Source organism: Lissotriton vulgaris, chromosome 1_1 (assembly GCF_964263255.1).
Source record: "Lissotriton vulgaris chromosome 1_1, aLisVul1.2, whole genome shotgun sequence".
NCBI classification, from domain to species: domain Eukaryota; kingdom Metazoa; phylum Chordata; class Amphibia; order Caudata; family Salamandridae; genus Lissotriton; species Lissotriton vulgaris.
This window is the reverse complement of record NC_141685.1, coordinates 1,423,392,897-1,423,413,776: the sequence shown is the minus strand read 5'-3', so window position 1 is coordinate 1,423,413,776 and position 20,880 is coordinate 1,423,392,897. Positions and strand designations below refer to the sequence as shown.

At 45.3% G+C, this 20,880-nt stretch overlaps 1 protein-coding gene across 7 annotated transcripts in view; it reads right to left on the bottom strand.

The window, feature by feature from the left end:
- The window catches only part of KIF21A (kinesin family member 21A), an 863,983-nt gene that overhangs the window by 716,186 nt on the left and 126,917 nt on the right, over positions 1 to 20,880 (bottom strand). For all 7 annotated transcript variants that reach the window (XM_086967225.1, XM_086967228.1, XM_086967231.1 and 4 more), the window contains exon 2: positions 6,244 to 6,466. In XM_086967225.1, coding sequence (XP_086823351.1) covers positions 6,244 to 6,466 — 223 coding nt within the window. The remainder of the gene's footprint in view (positions 1 to 6,243; positions 6,467 to 20,880) is intronic.

The window sequence follows — 20,880 nt, the reverse complement described above, 5'->3', positions numbered from 1 at the left end:
TCATCTAAATGATCTATTATTATTGAGACCTTTGATGTTGTGGCGCTCGGTCTGGATGAAAGACGAAACCTCATTTAATAGGGCCATTATTGAGGATTGTCTTCGTCTTGACTATTTTCTCAGAATCCCATGGATTAAATACATAATTGAATCCTTCTCTAATGTGTTCGGGTTTGACGTTACATCAGATCACTGTTCTGCTTCGGATCTCACTAAAGAGAGTCTGAAATCAATTTTCCTAAATCATTGTGCAGAAAGACGGGCCACGGATGATCTCAAACTTTCCACCTGTGTACGTTATAACCATTTGAATGAATTCGTGGGCCTACATCCTTACCTCATTCAGGTAACTAAAGGGCAACACCGGTTTGTTCTCACCAGGTTGAGGATGGGTACGGTCCACCTATTGGTTGCATTCCCTGAGATTAAAACACGCCCCACAGGTCCTTGTCGGTGCGACAACACTTCAGAACAAAGCACAGAGCACTTTCTACTTACTTGTAATTTGTATAGCGAATGTCGTAAATTCTTTTTAAAACCTTTATTTATCAAATTTGGAGCTAGAACTGTTAAAGCGGCAATGAAATTACTTTTTAACTTGCATCATCCTGACATCTGTTTTTATACGGCCAGTTATCTACTTAGGGCCATCAGCTATAGGAAAAGCATGATTTTTTAAAAAAATATATATAAACTTTTTATAGAACATTTTATTTATTCTAAATTTTTTAAAATGCGTTACCTGATTTATTATATGTACCATACTGTATTTTCTTTCTTAGTGGATTGCGATTGTCTCGAATATTTTAACATGTTTTTCTTGTATGTATGTACTTTTATGGACATGATTTACATGTTTCCGAATAAAGTTTATTGAATTGAAAATGATTCCCTATTGCAATTTCAAAAGCAAAGGGAACTTTAGGCACCCTGAACCTCATAACCTCCTTAACAACTTGCATGCAACATTCCGGGATCAAACTTAACTGTGTATATGTTTTAACAGCTATATGGCCCAACTTCATCGTAACATTAAACATCAAGTTCTAAAGCGGTCATGTCCATAGAACGACAAAACTCCTTGTACAGCTGGACAGGGCCATGCCTCACTCACAAATGGGACCCCCTGCATGTTCGATATTCAAGTTAGATACTAACAATTTTCTTTCTTTTTTTTTTAACCCTGAATAGTTTACACCCTGCAGCTCAGAAATGGAGGTATTACACTTTGAGTCTAGGGAGACTGTATCAGCACCACCATCTTGTGCCATGTCACAGAAAAGGGAAAACCAAAATGGATCTTGCTGGCCTATAGCGTACATACATTTATAACAAACATGAAGTCCTGCTAGTAGGCAGGATATGCACAACACATTAAGTTGTCAGCACAGGGACTGAGCAGGACACTTGAGCGGAAATTTACGCAAGCAGGCCAGTAGATATCACACCCGGTTCTGGGACAGGAAAATGCCTGTACCCACTCAAATGATTCAAACAATGATATGCTACCACAAGTTGCTCAATGTATATGGCCTAGGGATACAGATTAGATGTTCATCTCCTGTAACCAATGTGGTACGCCTCTGGTATTCTCCACGTAACGCGAGACCCAGGTTTGGGTTTCAGGTTCCCTGGGTCTATTTTGTGCCTAGACCTTAGCGATCATGCAATATTTTGTGGGTCAAAAGATTCAGACTCAGACCCAAGTACATAAAAAAGAGTGATGGGTGGAATGCTTGAATCAACTTCAGCCACTGGTAATTACACTGGCCGCCTCACAGTCCATCGTTCTTTTGATCACCATGCCACCTCAGCTTAGACCCAGCTATATGCAAATCAGTCTTGATCCTGCTCCAATTGGAACCTCCCAGTCTGAACAGCCAGTGCCTCCCTGAACCAAAATACAAGCATCCCAGGACTTCTTTCACCCTAGGTAGAGCTCATCAGCCAGGCATACCTTGGATCTAGTGCACAGTGTGCATGGGGCCCATGTCTAGCCATGCCAGTCCCATTTACGGCAACAGACCAAGGGTGCATGTCGAATTATCTGCAACAGACACTCCTGTCCCAACACAAAAAGATCACAAAATATGCTCTTTACTGTTGGTGTCAGTCTCAGCTGAGTGGTGGCACTGCATTGCGGACCTCTTAAATTATGCGCCGCTAGCCAATTCCTGTTGGAAGTTATTTCAACTTACTGGAAGTCTGCACACTGCTTGTTGCTTCTGCATTCAAAATAACGCATTCACCTGTAAAAGTGGTTCTCAAGCGCTGATATGTGTTATAGATCAGGAGCTATTTTTATTTTCTCACATGTCAAGGTGAGAATTCTTCAGGAAAAATTAAACATGTAACATTATCTCTCTTTCAGAGAAGTCCAACAAAAAGGCACATTTCTGCAGTCAATTCAGCTCACTCCTACCCGCTGCTATCTGTCCAACAGTTACACATTCCTTCCTCAGATTCTGTAACAAGACAAAAGATTCAATACCCCAAAACAGCATCGGAATCTATTAAGCATATTAATGCTAAAGAACCACCGTTCCAGGTTAGTAACTGTTTTTATTCTCCGTCAGTGAATCTTTCATTGTTTCACACAGCATCCGTCAGACTCTGCATGACTGGCAACCAGGGCCAAGCAGTGCGTATCTGGCCACAACCATGGAGGTGGCGTTTGTTTGCCTCTTGTGTCCTTGGGTGTGTCCTGCTACAGCTCTGCAAACCGGGCCCTTTCCGCACTTGACTCTTAGGGTAGCGAGGGAGGGGAAAGCAGTCATAGGCTTCTCAGGGAGGTAGGCAAGGGGCAGGGTTTCAAAAATAAACATTGCAACAACATACAGGTACTACTTGACCCAGTCATTCTCTTAGTAAAAGAGAAATACTTTATTATCACACAGTAAACCAACATACTACACACTGAACTGAGATGTCCAGCTACAGGGGTGTAGTAAACACAACTACAGGGTGCGACACAATTTCTACAATTCCCAGGACAGCAACAGTGTCCTGGGGCAAATGCTTCAGTTCGAGCACTACAGGATTCAAGGCAAGTTGAGCACAGCTCCCAAAATAACTATAGAGTCCAGGCTGCAAAGGAAAGTTCAAAGGCAAGAACCAGCACAGGTGTGAGATGACTATTTTGCTATGTAAGCAGCTACTAAGTCTAGTAACCCGTAGCTCACTTCAGATCATATCTTGCAAAGGTTTTCACGATGGCAATCATTCATTCTTCTAATATGCAGGTCTAGCTTTTTAGTGCAAGTCAGTCTCTCAGTCTTTCAACACGACCTCATGGGATTATTGTTGTGCACCCTTCGCATTCGTACAATCGGCATATTTTGTCAGCAAGGCTTCTGCATGAGACTTACCTCTTGGATCTCATCACTGAATGCAATCATCACTGCAAGCCTTGGCAGTGGTTACATGTCTTTGGTAGCTGTGGCCTGCAGGTAGTCTGGGGGTTCTTCTGTGGCGGGGTGTAGGCTTTGTAAGTCACACAACTGTCAGGTAGCAACGGAAGAGGTCTATTGGGCTACTGTGTAGATGCCAGATGGCAAGCTATCATTTAAGATTTTTCGATGCTTCACATAGTATGCCAAGTGAACCATGGACAGAGGCCGGGAAACAGCTCGGGTTGGCGGCAGTTACACTTCCAGTACGGGTCAGCTCTTTTAGGTGCTCCACAAACCAGAAACATGGCCTGTCTTTTCCTCCTTGACAGTCTATCCTGGATACCAAGCCAGGCACTCACCGTTCTTCTCGGAACAGACAGGCAGGCTTTTCTGAGCTTGGCAGACTCACAGCTTCTCCAGCAAGTTATGCAGACTTCACATGAAGTCACGTCACCTCTGAGAGACATGCTGTCATGAAGTCACCGGCCCCAGATCACATCATCTCTTTGAGTACTCTGTGTATATTCTCGTTCGTGTCAAGAAGAACTTGGAAATGGAAAAAAGTGGGATGGTTTGGGTCCCAACTTTATACTCATTTTCCAGGCGGGCACATTCACCTACGATCTAAAGTCTTGGAACTGGTTTTGGGTGGTTCCCTTTAAAAATATGTTTTCTGGCTGGAGTGGACACACAGTCTTTCTGCAAGGTGATGGCTCTCACAGCAGGTAATGATGATGCTGGCTCCAACCAGGAATATATAACAAATGAGAACATTGAAGTGTGACACCGCTGCACCTGCCTATCATCAGAATTCCACAAGTAGCTATGAAAAGACAAAAGGGCAGGAACTTCCTCTTCAGAACAGAATTTGCTGGCTCAACTCCACTCCCCAACCATCAACCACATGGCAGAGCTAAGGAAGGAATAACCAGCAGCCCCCTGCTAAAATTTGCTCAAAGAATTTCTAAGGACAGGCCTTGTATCCATTTTCCTACACGTCAGAATCTGGCCCCCTCCCTTCAGTTCCAAGAATGCATGCAATACATTTCCGCTGTCCGGAGAAGCTGAATTCCATCTTCTATTTTGTGTCATGTTAAACCAAGGGCTGTCCAGAATAGATCCTACTCATCTCACCACAGACTTGCTGCTATCTCTACCTAGCACACACATGTACACACAGGATGTCAGCGAAGAACCTTACACATGTGGGACAGTGGGCCACAATCCTCCTGAACCAGGAAGAGTTGAGAATTATCAAGCCATGAAGCTGCCACCATTGCTTCATGTCAACAACCCAAGACACAAACAGTAGTCACCTGCCAACAAAGACAGCACATTTTGTGTGACCTCCCAAGTCACATAAACAGTTATATACCTTAGAATTACGATGGAAAAGCCTAGACCCAGAGCAAGGACTGCCCTTCTTTCATCACTTTTCGCTGCTCTCTCGAGATGTCTTGACTGAGAGGGGGATAAATTGGTGGTTTATCCGTAATCTCCAAGCGTGTCCTACTGCCATAATCTGCTCCACCCACTTATCTGTCCAAAGTGATCTCGCCCCACTCCAAAGACCTACTGGCACAGGGCTTCTGCAAACATAGAATTGACACGACCACTCATGGACCCATAATGCCTGTTGGGATGGGGCCTTCAGCCATGTGCCATGAGTTGTGCAGGAATTTGCTGCTGGTTTGACTTGGTTGAGAGTTTGTCACTTTTGGTATACTTGCAGAAGGGGCTGGAAAGGTGCTAGACATGAATGGGCGTGAATACTTCCCTTTGGGTGAGCCTGCCTCTGGGACCTCAAAGTATTTATCCGGGATCCGGTAGAGAGAGTCACTCTGGCCTTGTCAGTGACCCAGTCAGACTTAATGGACTACTATGCTTCATCCATCACCTTTTGGAAACGTTCTTCACCATTTATTAGGTCTATGACCTTTTTCTGTACCTTGAGGTGGAACCCTGTACATTCCAGCCACACCTGTGGGCACAGGGCAATTAAGGATATCCGAATTCTAAATGCACCACAACCAAAGAGGTTTTCATGCCATGTTTAGGTGTCAGTCTAACTTCTGCTTCTTCATTTCAGATATTGAGAAGAAACTGATGAGTCTGGCCATCTTCTTAAATTAATACCTGCCTTACCTTGACTGAAGGAGTGCTTCACTGGAGCTCATAAGGTAAAGGATTCTTCCCCCAATATCTTATTAACCATGCCTACAAAGGAGATCACCAAAGCAGACACTGGAGTCAGTGACCCCATGTGGGCAGCTGGTGTCACTACATTATCAAGCTGGACTACAGATATCAGGTCTGTGGGTGCAGAGGATATACACATGTCCCTTTGTCGTTGTCTTCTTAGAATGGACTGCTAGACCACTATAGAATGACCCTGGTCCCGGAGATAAGCCTGTGAATGTATGCTCCTTCAGGATTGTTTTCAGGAAGGCAAGAATTCCTGGGAAACAGGAGGTGTCCACTTTTGGCCTGGGAAGTGTATCTCTCCCAGGGTTAATCTTGCTCTTTTTCCACAACAGGTTTGTCTTCCTTTTCTCGCTGCATTATTTTCTCGTCTCTCGTTCTCCTTTCTCATGTTTGTACCTACCAATGAGTTGCCCTTCTCACAGCACTAGTTATACTTTTGTGAATGCTGAAGCCAGCATCCATCCAAACACCTTCAACTGATTAGATGAAGATTAATATTAAAGTCCCTGACCAACACAGTATTCTTTGATGCTGTAATAAAGCAATTGTGTTATCTTTATAACTAAATACTTTAACCATCATGTAGCCAATAGACATTGTAACTTAAGTTTGCTTCTTCATTTTAAGTAAAGGAGCAATGATTTACCTGTCCATAAGCAAAAACGGTTGCATTGTAGCCTTCGATGCAGCCGTCAATTAATTTTTCAGTGCACTGCTGGAAAATTTCTTCTTGCTCAGACTCGATATCAAAGACATGGTCAAACGTAAAAGCCTTATCTTTTCCGAGCATTACTTGAGGTTCCCCAGGTGTGACAAACGTACAAATATGACATCCTTCAATCTTCTCTTTGGCAAGTTGTGGTCGAATTCTGCAAAATAAGCACGTACAATCATGTATACACTTAAAAAAGGAAGATGAAAAATCAGAAATGTATATATGCATTGTAATTTCTCTTAATGGTAATCAAAAATGCTATAACAAAATATATATTTTATCTTGTCAGCATTAACAATGAAATAAAAATGTTGCTAAATAAATCCTACATCTAAAAAATAATGAAAATATACCAATTTTAACAGCATGATGCAAAAACTGGACAAGTTATAAGCTCGCATTAAGTGATGAGCTGCATGCCCTACTGAGAGCAGCAAAAACATTTTTTTTAAACATAAACAAACAGCTTAAGCTTTGGAATTTAAATTTAACTCAAAAGATCGCACGTTCCAGTTTACCAATAATGTCCCTCAGTACCACATGACTGACCTGGTATAATCATTTCTGCTTTTTGATTAAATCATTTTCCTTCCAAATAGTAATTTTAAAAAAACTGGCCCAAGCCTGGTTTGGCTTACAGCCTTTTGTCAACTACTCGATTGGAGCCTATGTTTTCAGAGACTTCTAAGTCCACTCTTTCCCAACAGATGCTTTGCTGCCATCAGCAAGGGTACTTTAAGCATGGACAGCTGTACAAGTTGTTTCTCCCCTCAGCAAATGGGAGGACTGGTTGTGATAATGCATGGAGGTGGAGGAAGAGGCTGAGACATGAGAATGCACCATGCCCTGGTGTTGTACAGTGACAATAGGGCAACAACTATTGGGGCATGTGCTGGAGTCCTAAATCCTCACAGACCGGAGGGGAAAATGGCTTCTGGCTAGACTCATTAGACGCAAACTTCCTGGCTTTCCTCCGGCGTCACATGTGAGAAGGGTTTCCGGCGCCCTTTCATTGCTCCCACGCTCGTCCGGCTCTTTGTTGCGTCTACTGGCTCCTCTTCGTTGTTGTTAGCTACCCAAGTGCCCGCGGAAGTGCTGGAGGAGGCTCAGGAGGCTTGGCGGGTCCTCGTTCTCCACGGAAGCCGGCTGGGTCCGGTGCCTGCCCCAAACCTTTGAGCTTCCCGGCGAGGGGGGTTGGCTGCCGCAGGGTTCCACCTCAGCAGGTGCGTGTCATCACAGATCTCCTTCTGGGGTATCCCAAGTAGGGTTACCACCCAACCCAAAACATTCAGCAGGGATGGGCTTGATTGGGCCGCGGCAGTAACTTTGACCTAATTCAGCCCGTGAGCCCAAGAGGTACAAGGCGTCTGACTGCAAGGAATCCGGCCCCTTCCCTGAACCTTCAGTGGTCTTAAAGAATAAATTGCCTAAAGGAGGTTAGTGCAAGTAAGGGAGTGGGGCTTATATAGGCGTGTCAGCCCAATAGATATTCTTTAAGAAATTGGAATATTAATTCAGTGGAAGCCTTCCCAGGCCCCAATTTTGGAGCAAATTGTATGTAGACATGGGGGTAGGAATTCAGGAGGGTCGAGTACAGCAAGCACCAATATCATAGACTTGCCAACATCAGCCCCGGCCCCTGCAAAATATCCTACTCTTCCAGTTTGTCTAATAATAAAAAAGTACAAGTTAAGATAACTCCCTCACTAAGAACCTTTTTTAAGGTACAGGCCCAGACATAGGCTAAGGAATCCCCCATAAAGGTATCTCCCCACCCATTCTTGATAAATCTGACAAGGGGGCAGGTGCTGGGTGATAGGGAAGATGACCTGATCGGAGGGGGGGGGGGGGGGGGGGGGGGGGGCAAGGTCGCAAGATAATTACCCCCAGCTTCAATAACTACTTCTAGGACAGATGAAGATGTTGAAAACCAGTCTTACCTGGCTAAGATGTTCGATACTTTAACCACAGAAATTAGGAATAAGTTTGCTAAATCTGAGACAAAACAAGTTAAAATCCAAGAGGTCTGCAAGACTTTAGAAGCAAGAATGTTGTCCATAATTGACAGAATCTCCACAATGGAATCCTCTTTAGAGTCCCTGAGTAAGGTACTGGAGGTCAACCCTTCTAAAATCCAAGTGTTAAAAATCAGTGAGAAGGGAATGCTGGACAAAACAGAGTCATTAGAAAATAATAGTAGGCGCTATAACATCAGAGTACTTAATGTCCCAGAGGGCCTAAAAGGGGAAAACATTAAGGGCTTTGCCATAAGTTTGAATTTATCCCCTCTATCAATGTTGTGGAGCTTGAGGGAGACATTCAGAGGATTCACAAAGATCCTTTTTAAAATAATGTAAATAGGAAGAATCCAAGAAAAATCCTAATTCATTTCAAGTCTTATTCTTTAAAAGAATGAATCCTGTCTGAAGCCCTAAAACCAGGTAACTTTACGAAGGCGGATGGTCGTTTGGTATTAGCTATGATATGTCCAAGATCATACTAGACAGACAATGGGAAACGGGGAAACTTATTCCAGAGCTGAAATGGTTACGAGCTACCGCTCACGTACGATTCCCTGCCTTATTGAAAGTTATGTGGAACAACAAGATGTATAACTTTAAGGATCCTAAGGATGTAGGAACTTTTGTTGAACAGATTTGGTCGCAGAAGAAAATGTAATGACAAAACACCGGAAGAAGCTGTGAGCTTGATTGGGTAACAGTACAACATACCCAGCATAGTTTTAGGGAGGGTTCCCCGGAGGTATGGGGGTTCACTTTCACTTATCGAGATAGTAAGTTTAGAATCTCACCGGGTGGGGTGCAGTTGGGAGAAAATGGAAAAAAAGGAAATAAAGGCAAAAGTCCTCATTCACAGGAATTCAGATTTAGGGGGTTGGAGGCGTGAGTTCTGTGGAAGGATGCTTTTTAAAAAAAAGTTATGTCTAGGACCCAGGGCCTTTTAGACAGTGTCTCTCTTAACATCTTAATCTGGAATGTAAATGGGCTTAGAGTAGCCAGCCGAAGGAGGAGGATCTTACAATACTTGAAACAGGCCAACTATGAAATTATAATGTTACAAGAGACTCATTTAACGCAGGATGACTGGAAAGCTATCCTGGCTAAGCAGAATTGGATTGCAGAGTCAATTCACACTAATCAATCGTGTTGTAACAAGGCTGTGGCCCTTCTTATTAAAAAACGAATACAGCTACTTTGGGGGTGTGCAAGGCAGATGTTGGAGGGGGCTGGATCATCACTTATATTAAAATACAGAATGTTTGGTACGCCCTTGCTGGATATTATGGGCCAAATATGGATGATGCCGCGCCCTTGAGTGAACTTTTCAATCCGTCCGACTGGCGGCGGCCTCTCTGTCCTCTTCTCTTCTACGGTAGCAAGAAGCACACAGGCTTGCAGACTTCCCTAGCCAATCACAACACTACTTGACAGCAGGGTCGTGATTGGTCTGAGCGTGTGGTACAGCGCTCAAACAGGGTCTGGGAGGCTGTGCATGTTCTCCACCCAGGCTGTGCAATGCAGCCTGGTGGATAACATGCTAAGTGTGCATGACTGTTTGGCCGGCACAAGACCTACGTCCAAACTGTCAGGCACATTTAGAAAGTGCCTACCACTCTTCCCGCAGCTCTGAACAGCACAGCCCGCTCCGCCCCACAACCAACTGAGCCAGTGCAGTAAAATAAAATGATAACATTACGTTATTTTATTTTTCCTTTTCAAACTGCTCAGTGAGTATTGGGGCGAATCTCCTCCGCCTTAGCAGAGCAGGCGCCGCTGGAATAAAGATAGTCCGAAATTTACCACCTAAGTATTCAAAAGTATAATACTTAAACATCTAATAAATGTTACTCAATTGTGGCATGTTTTTATGACAGAAGTGTTGTCTGGGTGAAAAGGTGTTTATTGCACACTCGTCCAGCTCCCCCTAAAACAAAAAGCTGAATCAAGCCAGAGAAACGTGTGTGAATCAGGACTTTAATATGTTGCAAATCATACAGGATAAACGAATGGAATTTTGTCACAACAAAACAGGCACTGCATTTGTGTAATTAGATCTTCTAGATAGGCCTGGAAATTGTTTCTTTGCATACAAGATAATGGATTATTTTCCTTTTTGCATAAATGTATTGTTGCGCAACCATTGCCCCTCAATAGTAATAAGGTTACACACTTTCAAAACATGAGCCATTGTATGAAAAAGCAACACTGCAGTTGCATTTGAGAATTGATTTAAAGTAAAACGGCGTCCAAGTTGCATTAAAAGCTTTGAATAATCTCCTTTGCTCTTACATGGTTTGCTCCTGATTTCTACTGGCTTATCATTTTGAGCAAGAAGCGCTCACAATCCTGTCAATAAATAACTGATTTCCTGTGACAATTGTACCGTGTACAGCAGCAGAAAAAAATGGCCTTTGTTTTTCTTTTCATTTTTGTTGTATTTCTCAAACAGTAGTTTGAAATATATTCCTCCATCTTCTGCTTATATGCTATGAAATGTCATTTGGAGTATGGAATAACAATTCTTCCAGAGAAGAGAAGTGACATTGTCTATTTTATCGACTTTACACATCTGCACATACCAGCAAAATTGATTCTAAATATTTTTCCAGGTGAAATATCGACCTAATATTGCTTTTGCAATTATCTCCAAATGCATTGTCTACTTTATTGTAATGATTTTACTTTTTGTCTACAAAGTAGGCTGAAGCGAAGTGCTTAAACTTACCACAACTTTCAGAATACTATAAATAAACAGGCTTTATTGATCACACTATCTAGCTTTACGTTCATTCATGATTCAAGCTAAACCGAAACCAAAATGAGTTCGTGAATCTTCGACAGAAGATGTCGTCATTCATACCTCTGCTTTTCCAAAACCTAATTAGAATAGGCAGTGAAACAGAAACCAAGGTGAAACAAAGTGATGTCAAGAGCTTAACAAGCATTTACAATACAACGGTCTCGCCTTTGCAAAAGTTAGAGATATTGGCATTGTAAATGACATTTTTTTTATTTATGTGTTTGTTTTGAAAACAGATAAATAAATGGCATTGTCATTTATAATGCCAATAGTTTAATCTCTCGCAAATGCGAGACCTATTGCATTTGCACCCACACACATAGAGAGCCACACACACACACACACAGAGAGGCACACACACAGCGACACACACACAGGTGTGGTGGATCTGATGGATGTGGTGGTGGATGTAGTGGTGAATGTGGTGGTGGTGGATGTACTGGACGTGGTGGTGAATGTGGTGGTGGTGGACGTGGTGGTGGTGGACGTGGTGGTGGTGGATGTGGTGGTGGTGGATGTGGTGGTGGTGGATGTGGTGGTGGTGGATGTGGTGGAGGATGTGGTGGAGGATGTGGTGGTGGATGTGGTGGTGGATGTGGTGGTGACAATGAAGTAACTTTATTTTTTCATAGGGGGGTGTTGCCAGGCTTGCAGTTTCATAGTACTATAAACAAGCCACTTTTCCTTAACTCAGTTTTACTCGCCTATTGACTTCGAAAGAATGAAACACGGAGTTGGGTGTACAGTGATTTAAACCTGGAATCTGTCGGATTTACTCATAATTTTGCAACAGGATAATGCCAACTTTGTGTGCGGGCGAGTGTGAATGAATAAAGGGAGTTATACTATGGATTCTTTTATCTTCTGTTATGTTAATCGCTTTTGTACTGTGCTAACGACAAATGTTCTCAGCTCTAGCTGGATGCTCTTTTAGTGCATATATTGAAAGGCAATAAGTCGATTGTGTCTGTTGGTGTTTGGTTGTGTGAGGTTAGTAAAGAGTTTGTTCATTAATTAGAGCTGGTTTATTTGTGTAGGTTATTGTGGAAATAAATTGTGTTTCCGCTGTAGTGTAGTGGGTGCTCTTAAGGTACAACAAAGTTGTTTTAAATGCACACATGTATAGCGTCACAGCCTGTATGTAGAAGGATTCTGAGTGGGTACCCACAGATATGGACTTTGAATTTCAAAGAAAGCTGCAACTATTTAAGGCCTTGCGTCGCCGTTCTTGCTGCCACTGGCCTGTTTGCTAGGGTCCAGGAAGTCTCTGATAGAATTTCGGTTTGAAAACATAAAATTTAACTGCCTCTGTGTTACTGACTTCTATTGTCATAATTTTTTTTCCAGTTAGTAAGTGTACAAGACGGCAAAAAGAAGCGCACAGACCACTTCTGCCCTAGCGCAGCGCAGAATACTTCAGCATCATTCGTACTCGGAATGCCAGGCCGTGAGCCCTCGCTGCACCATGCCGAGGGCACTTGACTACTCACACTTTCCCAAAAAACAATAATAATTCTTCACCTCCTCACCCACCGCGTGTGCATCCCCACTCACTACATTAGAGCCCGCCTCCCCTCCACATGCTGCACACGACGCATTGGTATCTCGGATGCACACTTGTGCGCCTCGGAAGGCACTTTGCGGAACATCGACAGAGTACAAACACCAGCTCTACAGGGGCGCTCCTGATCTGTGCGACGCCAGCCACCACCTGTACCCCGTGGCCCATTACCTCCATCGTGTGCCGCACACGGCCACCACCTGTACCCCGTGGCCCATTACCTCCATCGTGTGCCGCACACGGCCACTACCTGTACCCCGTGGCACATTAGCTCCGTCGTGTGCCGCACAGGGCCACCACCTCACAGGTGGCACCGATCACCGCACACATCTTTAAGGCTGCCTGCTCCTTTGTCTAGCGCCTCTCTCCCCATCCAGGAGGACAGATGTGGGCACTAACACACCGTCGTGCACATGCCCCCGCAGCATCAGTGTTCTGCACCAGGGTGGCCTCACGTGCAAGTTTTAACTAGCTGGTTCTCTGAGCGGCGTCTAGTCGCAGCTCCCACCGGACTCATGCCTCCAGTTCCACCTGCTCTCTGCACGCGGTGTGGGGCTGTGCCAGGATGCCCAGGGGCAGGCCTCAGTCTGTGCCAGGGTAACCCGATCCGACCGACACAAATAGCGTGCCAGGGCCCTCCTACCTGCAGTGCCCCCTCCCCCGTAGAACACCTACAACTCGGCACACACTGCACGCCGACATTACGCCGTGTACTCGAAGCAGAGACCGCGTCACTCGTGGAGACCAGCATGGAGGGAGTGATTCACCGCAGGGTCGGCTGCTGTGTAGAGAGTTGTTATGTGTATATAGGCTGTGCGCAGGGAGGGGCGAGTCCTGTTCACAGCTGTGCCACAACACACTACATCCCACACGACTGCTTCCCAAGGCAGGAGGGGGGTCTACAGGGCAAAAGCAAGGCAGGTCTTGACTGACCCCCCCCCCCCCCTCCCCCCCGAGTGCCAGGCGAACTCAATGAGGGCAATGCCACAATACAGTAATGCCCCTACTGCCTTCAGCGTCAGCAGCATTTCCACTTGTGTGGGTAACACGGAGGGTTTCCACGGTTCGCAGGCAGCTGCAGATTTTAAACCGGAGACATTTCTGCGCTCGACGAGCTCTTGCCGTACTTTTTACAATAATGCAACAACACCTAATTCCAACTTAGCAGAACGGGATAGATGGAAATGTAAGCTCACGCGAAAAACACATATTTACTGCATTTTTCAGTTACCTTACATATGTTCTTAGGAGAGCCCACTGAAGGGGGGGGGGGGGGTCGAGCGGAGCAGGGCGAGCAACTTTAGAGTGGGTAACAACAGTGCGGCTTTGGAGCTCAGACTAGAGTGACCTAGTGCACGAGCGCACCTATTGAAAGTGGGAACAGAAAAGTACAGTAAAACGCAAAATCGCACACTTAAAATAACAAGGAAAAAACATGTTTCCCGATCGAACTCGCGACCCGCCCGCCCCAGCTCCATGAAAAAATGGCGACCGCAAACATCCTGAACAAAAAAAAAAAAAGGAAACGCCCACAATGGGCCACCTCTTCATGACGAAACAAAGGGGGCGGGGCTTAAAAAACACCGAAACGTCCACGAATCTGCTCCAACAATGAGTGACATTATTCTCTTCCAATGGCTAGCCTCCATTTATGGAGCTAGCCAATGGAAGAGAGAGGCGGGTTCAACCCCAGTAAGTGAAAAACAAAATTTCTCGAGCTGCGCGACACTGCTGTGCCACGCCCATCTCTTGCTGGCCACGCCCCCTCCCATGTCACTTACTATCACTATATACTCATGTGTCAATACCGGAAGCGCAGCGGACGAGCGCAGCGGGCACGCCGATTGCGAGCCGAAGGCGCGCTTAAGGCAAGCTCGTCTGCGCTCGTCCGCGACGAGGACGCGCCTAGCGCCTCTCACCCTGCCCAATTCAGCCCTCAACCCCCCTGCTACACTAGGGATGCACTGCTCAATCTACGAGGGTATGCGCATGAAGGTAAGCTCTCCTTTGAAGAGACTGCTTCTCCCCTAACTGACTTTACCTACAAGGGCTTAATCGTAGGAGGCCTCTTGAATGTCAGATCCCTACCGAAGCATGCCACTGAAATCAATCTCCTCATAGACTCACACCAGCTAGATGTACTCTTTCTAACTGAAACGTGGACACATGCCAATTGTGAGACCGATTTAGCATCAGCCTGTCCTCTTAACTTCAACATTTTACATCTCCCCAGACCCAAAGGTCGCGGCGGCGGAGTTGGTGTCATCTTCCGAGCCGCTTGGCAAACTAACACCATTGACATAGATCCTGTACCTGGAATTGAGCTCCTTGGTCTGACTATAACCTGCCACCCAGGAATCACCTTTACGGTGATTATCTGCTACAGACCACCAGGGGCTTTTTCCCTCCTGCAACAGCAAGCTCTTCTCACGATCATCACTAACATGGCAACCTCCCATAACAAACTTATTATTCTTGGAGACTTCAATCTCTGGCCAAACGGCAGCCTGGACACAGGCTTAGACAACCTTCTGTTATCTTGTGACAGCGTAGGGCTTCACCAACTGATAAAGGACCCCACCCACTCTGCAGGTAATCGTCTCGACCTCATTTTTTCGAGCCACGATCTTACGCAAGTAGGCGATATTCTGCCTATGAGCTGGACGGACCACTCGCTCATCAAACTCTTCATCACCAACGCCACAATAAGAAAGCCCAAGAACTACTCTCCACAATTCTCTTACCGTAACTGGAAAGCTCTAGAAACACTCAGCACCTCCACCAAAGTCTTTGAGGTGCAGGATAGCTTCTCTCCTACCAGCTCGGTGGAAAACAATTATAGTTCCCTCAGCTCGAGAATCACATCTATCACGGACTCGGTTGCCCCTTTAAAACACTGTAAACCCAAAGGTAGAGCACCTGCTCCCTGGTACAATGACTCCCTGAAATCCCTCAAATCTGCCTGTAAACAGGCTGAGAGAAAGTGGAGACACGGATACTGTGACAACAACAAAGCCCTCTGGAAAAACTCACTCCGTGATTACAAATCTGCCATCGCAGAGTGTAAATCGAAATACTACTGTTCCACTATAGCTAACGCTGCTAACAGCTCTAAAAGTATATTTCAGATCCTGGATAACATTATACATCCTGACTGTGTCAAGAACTCCATTCCCCATCTCAGACCCTCTGCGACAATCTCGCCCGGTTTTTCACCGACAAAATCGAGACCATCATTAACAACCTGGCAATGCCCCCATCACATAACCACCCTACCCCTCCCGGAGTCGGTCCCACCAACTCTGACTCCTCGAGATCAGCAAGCCCTCCTACGAATAGTCTCCTGACCTTCCCCTTGATCTCTCAAGTAGAATTTGAGAAACTGGCAATGGGCATCACCTCGGGATCTCCCCTTGATCCTTTGCCCCCGAAAATCTGGAAAGCTTGCGGGCACGAGCTATTCCACACCCTGCGGATGATCTGCAATCAATCTCTCAGCTGTGGCTTCGTTCCCACCCCCTGGAAGCAAGCGCTTATCACCCCGCTACTTAAGAAACCTACGCTGAATCCAGATTGTTTGTCTAATTTCTGCCCCATATCACTTCTGCCATTTCCGGCGAAGGTGATTGAACGTTGGGTCAGCAATTGCCTCTCAACCCACCTCGAGCAGAACCATATTCTGGACGAATCCCAATTTGGTTTTCGCCCAGCCCATGGCACTGAAACTGCAGTGCTCACTGCCATGGAAGAGCTTTGAATGCGTGCAGACAGGGGCCAAGCTGTGGGCCTGATTTTATTAGACCTGTCTGCCGGATTCGATACTGTCAATCATGGGATCCTGCTTGAGAGGCTGAGAGAGGCCGGGGTCGACGGTACGGCCCTGCTCTGGTTTCACTCCTATCTCAGTAACAGGAAACAGGCTGTATCCCTTCCCCCTTTTCAATCGGTTTTCTCCCCTGTCCCTCACGGTGTTCCCCAGGGCTCCTCCATCAGTCCGATTCTTTTTAATGTTTACTTGAAGCCACTGGTCGTGTTAATTAAATCGCACAATATGACCACAGTAAATTATGCGGACGATACCCAGCTCCTTTTCTCTTGGGAAGGTGAAGACTCCATCTCTTTTGAAGCCTTCCATAACTGCCTAAGAGACACCGCAGGCTGGTTGCACCGTAACTCCCTCCAGTTTAACTCCTCGAAAACCGAGGTTCTGTTCTGTCCTGCGAGCCGCATATCCCGCCCTCTGCCTACTGAGTTCTGGCCCCCGGAAAACTCTAACAATCCGCTACCTGTTACCACTGTTCGCAATTTGGGCGTCATGCTAAATCACCAACTGAGCATGAAAACGTAGGTTTCAAGAACAGTCGCCACCTGCTCAGCCCTTATGCGCTCACTGCGCAAAATCCTGCCTCTATTACCATCTTCAGCCCGTGCATTGATAGTCAGGTGCACTATCCTTAGTCGCCTTGACTATTGTAATGCTCTCCTGTTTGAATCCCCTGCGACACTGCTAGACAGACTCCAACGAGTTCAGTCGGCAGCAGCCAAACTGGCTCTTGGCTGGACCAGGAGATCCTCGGCCACCGCTGCCTTGGCTGAGCTGCACTGGCTTCCTTTGAAGCAACGCATCGCCTTCAAAGCCCTTTGCCTGGTTTTCAAGGCACTACACGGTGCAGGACCTAGACCTCTTCAACGTCTGTTCTCGTGGTACATCCCCACGAGAACACTTAGGTCCGCAACCGCCTGCCTTGTGAAAATACCCAGATGCAAGAAAGCCAGGATTGGGGGAAGATCCTTCAGAGTGGCTGCGGCCAAGCTCTGGAACAGTCTACCTGCCGAAATTCGCCAAATTCCACACCTCCTACCCTTTAGGAAGCGGATCAAAACATGGCTCTTCCCCCACCCCCCTCTCTAAGCCCGCTCGCCCATAAATCACCTCCCCCGCTCAATAACCCAGGAGTAACTACCAGCGCCAGGATACCTGCCAGGTGACAGCCGCGCTCTACAAATGTTTTAAATAAATAAAATAAACTGCGCAATATACGCCAGTCGAGACCTAAAAATTAGCACAGAACTTTCAACAGAGGTCAATGAAGGTGTTCCGGCAAAAAAAGACAACATTAAAGTATAACGCTGGACAAGAGTGTTGGTCTACACTAGCTACTAAAAATATAATTTAATTTGCCTTTCAGTTCGGAAGAGAAACTGGTGACCTGTGATTTAGAGCAACCAACGCACCAGATTAATGTTTGCCGGCTAAATTGAGAAACATTGCTGAGCAAAGGGTTCAGAGAGATACAGCAATACAGATTTTGGGCCTTTGTTTCAGTTACCAAATCTGTGACTTCAATGACATACTCCAACCCTGCATAACGTATACTCTCCTTAGATCCACAATATTCAATTAAACATTTCAGCAGGCTATCTTCCATCTATCAATTCACCCTATGCCTAGACCTTTTCAGGGAAAGGGCATGATTTCGATGTCGATCGGAGTTGCCTTCAAACTACACTGTTTCCGTGGATGAACCACCCAAACATAGGTCGTGGTTCCGCACACAGAATTACGATCCAACTGCACTCTCTCAATGGGAGCTTGTGCGGCGGGCGAAAACCGCCAGCAGTACAATCTCCCATTGAGAAATGCAAGTTTCTGAACATCCATCCCTGCACTGCGTGGCAGGCACCTGATGGTGTCTACACAACAAGGTATTTATTACCCCGGTCTTTAATAGGCCGAGCAGCACTGATACGAATGTCGATTTTACCTCTTTTTTCAATTTTTTATTTAATGCAGCACCCTGTGTTATCCAGGTCTCCTTCTTTAAAAAAGTGGATGCCCTGATTTCCTAATTTCTCTGGGCCAGAAAGACTCCTAGGCTCGCACTTAGCACTTTACATCTTTCATCCACACAAGGAGGGCTGTCCCTCCCAAATATTAGAGAATATTATTTTGCGTCTTTTGCTCACCACAGCTTTAGGTTTTTCTTTCTAGACACTAACGAGGCAGACAATTTTTTTATGAAGAAGATTCTGCCAGAGGTAAAAAATAACTGATCCGATTAGAGTTTTTGAAATCCCACTCTATTCCTAGAATATCTAATACAACGGATTTGAACAATTTTATCATAGGGCAAGAGGGATGTATGGACAGTAAAATAATAAATCTCTGGAAAGACAATGGCTTTCAGAAAATCGAAGACTTCCTGGTTGGCAACAGGTGGAAGTCATGGGACTAAATAGCCAGACAGGTGCACCTATCTCATTCCATCCTGAATTGGTCTTTTCTTATGTTTAATCCAATACTCAGGGAGCTAGATATAGGAAATTTTTATTTTAACGAAACTATCTCTACAACGTTGAATAATAAAACTCAAAAAAAGATGAGTATTTGGATTAAAATACTAAAAGAGGACGAGGAGCAGGAATTTCCTAGTAAGATTATTGAGAGGTGGAAAAAGAGGGAGGATATTGAAATCAATCAACAAGTATGGGATAAAATAAATAAATTCAACGAAACAATCTTCTGCGGCGCGAACTTTAAACGCACGCAATTTTATAATAAATGGCTGATTTACAGAACTCCCTCTTATCTCCATAATATCTTCCCCCTTGTTGCCGACAAATGTTTCCGTTGTGAGGAAAAAGGGAATTGGAAGCACATTGTCTGGGAATGTCCCAAAATTCAGCCACTCTGGAAGGAAATCGAAAAATACCTCGCCCTTGAGCTTAAAGCTTCTATAATATTTGATGATCTAGTCCCTGTTCTAGGCTGTTCAGCGACCAACACCCAATACAACGAATTTATTTGTATAGCCTCTCTAATAGCTAAATCGCTTGTTCTGCAGTCCTGGAAAACCAACCAAGTAGCGACCTTCAGGCTTGGAAGGCTAAACTATTACGAATCCAGGGCAGGGAAGGGAAAGAAAATACGCGCTTAGATCAGGGGCGCTCAAGAAATATGAAAAGTTTTGGAGTGTGTTTGATTCGTAAAGTATATCTTCATAATCACCAGACGGCTTCTATGCACTTTTAAGCACTTTGCACTTTGCACTTTATAACTCTATGTTGCACTTTATAATTATGCTGTGGATACTTTAACGCCGATAACTTATTTATATTTATATGCCATGTACTGTACTAAATCTTTTACAAATGTATTCTGCAATGTTGACCTTGTTTTTATGAACTCTCAATAAAAATATTCCCAAAAAAAAAAAAGTATTGGGGCATCCCCGTACCGGAGGGGTTTGAGAGGTTTCTCAATCGGAGTACGTCCTCCCTGGGTAGTATAACTATCACAAAAAAGTACCCCAATCGACCAATTTGTGGTCAGTGGTGACAGTTAGCTAACTCTACACGAGAAGCAATGAAAAAGGAAGAAGGGGGGGGAGGAATGAGGTAGGGGGCCCTCTCTAGTGAAAGGTTGTACCCAACTCAACCATGAATATGGAGGGAAAACACCTTTTGTTTAATTACCCTCACACACCCTAGTGGTGTCATGCCTCATCATCAGGTCATCCAGACTCCTAAAAGTCGGGGTGGGCTCAACCACTGTGTTGGGAGCTCTTTAGATAAATGAAGACCAAGATTAAAAAACCTCAGGCAGACCCCTGGTTTCCTTTTATTCTTGGGTCTGTCTGGGTTACTAAAAAATCTTAAAAAACGGGTCCATAGGAGTGTTATGGTCCTAAGACCCTGGTGCCGAAATGTTTTAGTCCTGGGAGGCCATAAAGGTCCTGGACTTTCTTCAGGGTAAGGAGTTACCCCCTCTGAGAGGAATGATGGGAAGGGAAGTCCCTACCATATCCGTTAAGTGAGGGCAGAGTAGCTGCTCCTCGTTGGTGTGTGACAGACAACAATTCTGTTATCTGTGATCCTCCATCCAATTTGGGGAGGCTGGAAGTGTCACACAGGGTCTGGAGGATACTGTGGGTGGTCTTGACTTTAAGATCTCACCCCGCTCCTCAAACCTAGTCTGGTCCCGGTCCTCGACTTGTGGAGGTGATGGTGTCTGCCACACAGTGCAGGAATGTTTAGGGGGTACCACAGGTGCTCCGCAGGTCCAGATGCAGAGGGCCAGGTGACAAGGGGGCCCTAAAGGGGCCCCCAATGTCACTTTCCGACAGACTTTCCATGCTGGAAAGGCAGACATGGAAAGGCTGTTGGAAACAGACATCATAATCCCA